Below are 5,054 nucleotides of genomic sequence, written 5' to 3' on the forward strand. Positions count from 1 at the left end.
GGTGGTTTGGTAATTACGAAGGAGGGAGAAACGAAATGTTGCAGTGGCTTTCAGGTAAATACCAGCGGCTAGGGTTTAACTCCGTAGCCGCGTCATAACGCAGGCAATTAATCATAAGCCACTAGAAGGTAATGTTATTTTATTTGCATGTACACATGCACAATACTATATACATATGTATGTACGTGTGTTCTCATAACATGTTATCTATATGTATGTATAAACATATGTCGCGTATAAAACAGTCAACCACTCACTATCTTTTTACGAACTTCTCAACTGTATTAAAACATGTTTGCTCTGCAGCTCCGTGACTTTTTGTGTTTACTTCAGTATACAAAAAAAAAAACATGCTGTGATTCATGTTCCCCTTTAAAAGCAAGTATCGCTATTCTTTCTTGAGATAACAATCTTGCGTTATTAGGGCTAATTTAAGAAACAAACACATTAAATTTAAGCAAACTGCTTGCCAAGTAATGAAATATATGTTGGCAGATATGTATGAATGTACTCTCCAGTCAAACGTATCATATCATTTTAACGATTCCCGAATTAGCAAATACCTCGTTGCTGTTATAAGAGCAGCAAGTAACTTTTATCATAGCAGCGGCATAACAAATAATTTAAATAAGTAATTTAAAAATGTAAAAAATTGCACTCTTAGCAATACCATTTCGAACCTTTCTTTTGTATCAAATTCATTAGTTATTTTATGGACTTTTTGCGATATTGCAAGTTTTAAGTTCAACCGCCTACATATACTATATAACAATATAACAACAAATTTCTTAAATCGAAAATGACACAAACAATATAATCGAACTCATGAGAAAATTAAGATTTCCTTAATTCCTATTTCTTTTTAGGGATCACGTTGTGTCAACATTATTTCCGATGATGAGCAACTGCAGGCTAATGCCAGGTACTATCAGTGGGGTCATCTTGCAATGACTTACACTGGTATTGGCATATTGGCCACACTTGGTGATGACTTGAGTCGTTTGGATCGCAAAAGCATTGTTGATGGTGAGTAGCAAACTTACATACATACATACTTAAAGGATAAAATGAAATAAAAAATGCCTCTCATATCGCAGGCGTAGCTGCAGTCCAACGCCCAGATGGCAGCTTTAGCGCCTGTATAGACGGCAGTGAGAACGATATGCGTTTCGTGTTTTGTGCAGCCGCCATTTGCCATATGTTAGACTATTGGGGAGATGTGGATAAAGAGAAAATGTTCCAATTCATAACAAGTTGTATTGTAAGTATTTAAAATGGCGGAAAGGTTAGAAAAAAAAATTATTAATCAAACCTCTTACAACTGCAGCGTTATGACAATGGCTTCAGTCAGTATTTGGAGGGTGAAGCGCATGGTGGTACTACATTTTGCGCTTTGGCTGCGTTAGATTTGAGCGGCCAACTGCATCGCTTAGACGAGACAACGATTGAAAATATAAAGCGTTGGCTCATTTTTAGACAAGTGAGTTGTACTTATTTGTTGATTGCCTTTGTAATATTCTATTTTAATGCGCAACGCCTTTTTGTAGGTAAATGGTTTCCAGGGACGTCCGAACAAAACTGTGGATACCTGTTATTCCTTTTGGATTGGTGCAGCGCTACGTATTTTAGGTGCCTTTGAACTAATCGACTACGCCGAAAATCGCGCCTACATTATGGAGACACAAGACAGCATAGTCGGTGGTTTCTCCAAATGGCCACAATCTACAACAGATCCATTTCACACATATTTTGGTCTTTGTGGATTGTCCTTCATGAATGAACCGGGCTTGTTGGAAGTTATGCCTAGCTTGAATATATCAATGCGTGCATATAATCGTCTGAAACAGGTACATGCACAGTGGCGAACTGATAATGCAGAAGACAAATTTGTTAGCAAAAATACATCGGCATCAAAGCTTGGCAACGCTGAAAATTCAACGTCCGTTACCTCGCCGCTTATAGAAGCACAATAATGCGCATTTGGTTTACTAAATTTTTACATTTAATTAAGCTGAAAATAATTTGTTGGCAGTAGTTCGAGATCGGCCATTTATTTTTAAAGGTCTACGAATTAGGTGTTGGAGTGTTTTTGTTTTTGTAATATGAGAAGCGATCCGCTTTTATTTGGTCTTGTTTCTAATGCTTATATGTAGATATTCTGCAATAATTTTGCTTATAACACTCCCCAAAAGAGTCATGCAGCTGGTCACTCAATTTTAACTCCTAATCTGTAATTTTGCTCTACAAAAACTAAATTTTCTACAGTTTCAGCTAAGTGTACGCGGTTCCGTTAATAAGCAGATCCAATCATATATTTATTGTGAGAACCTATTGTGAAAGCATAAGCACAACTATTTTTTAATTGTATTTAGTTATACATATATTGATCGGTATTGTAAATAAACTAGAGTTTAAAACTACAGCTAGCATAAGTTATTTTCTAAAGAGAATCACACACAAAAATATAGTAGTTCTAAACAGAGTGAAATAGCCATTTTGAGTTAAACTTGCAAATATAGACAATTTATATGTCCCGGAAAAGCTGGCACATTATAGCCCAGCTGCGGACGATCGATATAGATGCGACCACGCAGTGGCGCCAACACCCGCTCCGTTACGTTCGGACATCGATGTACCATCAGCGATTGTAGATGCTGGCAAGCTATAGTTAAAGCGCTGCAAATAAACACAAAAGCAGAGCATAAATAAACTCCGCTGTCTTAATTGCCTCTGATAGTCAAATGTATATAAATAATATGTAGATTTCAAATTAGTAAATGAGAAAATCACTGGGGTAGAAGTCATTTAAATACATATCTAATTGACTTTGTCGATCGACGTATGCGCGTTTGCGTAGCGGTGCTAATGAACGCTCCGTAACACGCGGACAACGTTGCACAAGTAGTGAACGTAGCTGAGTGCAATGCGTCGCGATTGCACTGCAAATAGAAAAAAGAGAAATGCAAAAAAAAAACTGTGAGGGTACTGCACTAAATACTTAAGTGTGTGGTGGAGTTTTCTGGAAAGTTGCGAAAACATAGGGGAAAACTGCATGCCTTAACCATCAGTAATTCGGTACTTACTGTATACCATAGTCAGAAATAGCAGCACAGCCAACCAAATTGATGTGCTCCAGTGCCCGGCAGTAGTTGGCAATCTGTATTAACACCTGATCAGTAACACTTGGTGTATTGGCTAATGACAAAACATTTAATTTATTTAATTTTCGGAAGAATATAATCAAACAACGCTCTCCAATTGCTGTGCAGTGTGAAATGTCAAACTCAACCAAATTGCTGTGGTGCAAAGTCAGCGCATCAACGGCGCCTGTAGTTAACCACTGACATTTGGAAAGCTTCAAAATGCGCAGCTCCTTGCATTCAATAATAATCGGTTGGAGTGCTAACGGTGTTATATTGACACACTCATTTAGATTTACTATACGCAGTCGGGTATTTTCAGCTAAAATCGGCAGCAGGTATTCATCTGTCAACCAATGGCAACGTGCCAAATACAGGTTCTCAACGCGGCGGCAGCACTTTCCCAAGACAGTGAATGCTAATTCAATGTTGCGACTATTATTGCCAGCCAGATTGATGTCTTTGCGACGCTCAAATGTAGCTTCCACGAAGCGTTTGGCAGTTTGCGAACAGCAACGCAAATTAAATAAGTCTTTGAGACTGAGGAATTCGGTGACCATTGGTATCAAAACATCCTGCCAGCTTATATCGAAGAGTGTCACTATTGACGATGTCTCCTGAGCTGATGGAGCTACTGCCATGGAGGCCAAATGATTCTCCTCTGCCTGTAGGCTACACATTTTTTTAATTGTTTGTAACTGATGACCACGATAAGTGAAAGAATTGGTTTTTAAAGAAATTTAATGTGAATTCATTAATATTTTTCAAGTATATTGACTTATTTCAATACGTTTTCCTCTGTTTTGTTTTTATATTTTATATGTTCTATTTTGATCGCGAATACACATTACCAAAACAGCTGATTGGTTGCAGGGTGGTGCAGATGAACACATATTCCATTTTCCATTAGTTATATATTTATTGGCCACCTTCACCTGCGTGAGAACCTCGCTTGCGTTCTATCAAAGAACTTAAATCTATACGAGTATCTTTACGTGCTTTGTTAGGTGTATATTAAGGTTTTTTTTTTGTATTACCTCTTTACGCCTTTGAAGCATTTTTATATTGCACATATCAAGGCTACTCAAATTTTGAAGCCGGTACAAGATAGAGTAAGCATGACCTCTTCCACTCTCTAACTTGAAAGAGCAAAGCGGATTAAGCTAGAAAGCGGAGTTTCCTTCATTTAGGAAATTAAAAAAATTAAAATTTGAACTGCTATGTGGAATCTCTAGTGGGTGTTGGGTGTAAAGTATTTTAAGTACAAAGTTGTTACATTCGATCAGCTGTGTATTTGAATTTTTATTTATTTTTATTCGCGCCAGTGAAGTATCAAAAATTAAAAGCACTTTTTTATGTTGTAAATATACCAAAGTTTAGTAAAATGTCTATGTGTAGTGCTGCTGAAATTGCGGAGAAACGTCGTATAGCTTTGGAAAAATTAGCCGCAAAGAAGCAACGTTTAGCTAACTCTGTAACTTCAGGAGACAAACCCGGGAATGCCACACTGCATCAAAATCGTAACGCCATAGGTGCTATTCCGACGAATACTTTCTTTAAACAGCAACATCAAGTACAGCAGCAATCTACAACAAATAACAATCAAAACAAAAAGACTCCGCAACATTCCGCGGGAGCTATAAATTTCTTAAATGACTTAAAACGTAATAACATCGGCAGTTATGCTAGGAATGCACGCGATCAAGCGCATCCTTACCAACGTAATACGTTGTCCAACAGCAAGCCGAATGTTAATGCACTACATACGCCCAACAATAACCAACAACAGCAACAATTAGCGCCGGTTTTTGTTACCAAAGTAAGCTGCAAGGTGTACATGGTGAGCAATACACGCTTCGCTGTACAACCTTCATGTTTCCATGCCAAATTGATTGATGTATTCAAGAGTATACC

The 5,054-nt window shown here is 37.7% G+C and overlaps 3 protein-coding genes across 4 annotated transcripts in view; 2 read left to right on the forward strand and 1 right to left on the reverse strand.

Moving 5' to 3' along the window:
• On the forward strand, positions 1–2,483 carry LOC118742031 (geranylgeranyl transferase type-1 subunit beta-like; the record flags this gene model as incomplete). Its single annotated transcript, XM_036473998.1, has 5 exons — positions 1–54; positions 867–1,026; positions 1,098–1,261; positions 1,328–1,480; positions 1,548–2,483. Coding segments are annotated over 5 exons (957 nt in total), but the record flags the coding sequence as incomplete, so codon positions are not given.
• LOC118741101 (F-box/LRR-repeat protein 15) lies at positions 2,389–4,124 on the reverse strand. Of its 2 annotated transcripts, none has more exons than XM_036472936.1 (2): positions 3,084–4,111; positions 2,389–2,676 (listed from the first exon to the last, which is right to left on the reverse strand). In XM_036472936.1, exons 1-2 carry the CDS (start codon positions 3,818–3,820, stop codon positions 2,502–2,504), a joined length of 912 nt encoding a protein of 303 aa, XP_036328829.1. In that variant the 5' UTR covers positions 3,821–4,111; the 3' UTR covers positions 2,389–2,501. The 2 variants fall into 2 exon arrangements, with proteins under 2 accessions (XP_036328829.1, XP_036328830.1); XM_036472937.1 differs by lacking the exon at positions 2,389–2,676 and adding an exon at positions 2,677–2,939 and having other exon boundaries at positions 3,084–4,124.
• Positions 4,125–4,213: 89 nt separating this feature from the next.
• The window catches only part of LOC118742032 (cilia- and flagella-associated protein 44), a 20,349-nt gene continuing 19,508 nt past the window's right edge, over positions 4,214–5,054 (forward strand). The window contains exon 1 of the mRNA XM_036473999.1: positions 4,214–5,006. Coding sequence (XP_036329892.1) covers positions 4,525–5,006 — 482 coding nt within the window. The 5' untranslated portion in view covers positions 4,214–4,524. The remainder of the gene's footprint in view (positions 5,007–5,054) is intronic.

This window comes from Rhagoletis pomonella, unplaced genomic scaffold (assembly GCF_013731165.1).
Source record: "Rhagoletis pomonella isolate Grant_MI unplaced genomic scaffold, Rhpom_1.0 Rhpom_scaffold_00006, whole genome shotgun sequence".
NCBI classification, from domain to species: Eukaryota; Metazoa; Arthropoda; class Insecta; order Diptera; family Tephritidae; genus Rhagoletis; species Rhagoletis pomonella.

Excerpts from the sequence above, each read along its gene's own strand:
- LOC118741101 (XM_036472936.1), bottom strand. The coding sequence starts at position 3,820 with ATGTGTAGCCTACAGGCAGAGGAGAATCATTTGGCCTCCATGGCAGTA. Across the intron at positions 2,677-3,083 it reads ATTTCTGACTATGGTATACA|CGCTTTAACTATAGCTTGCC; the intron begins GTAAGTACCGAA and ends GTTTATTTGCAG.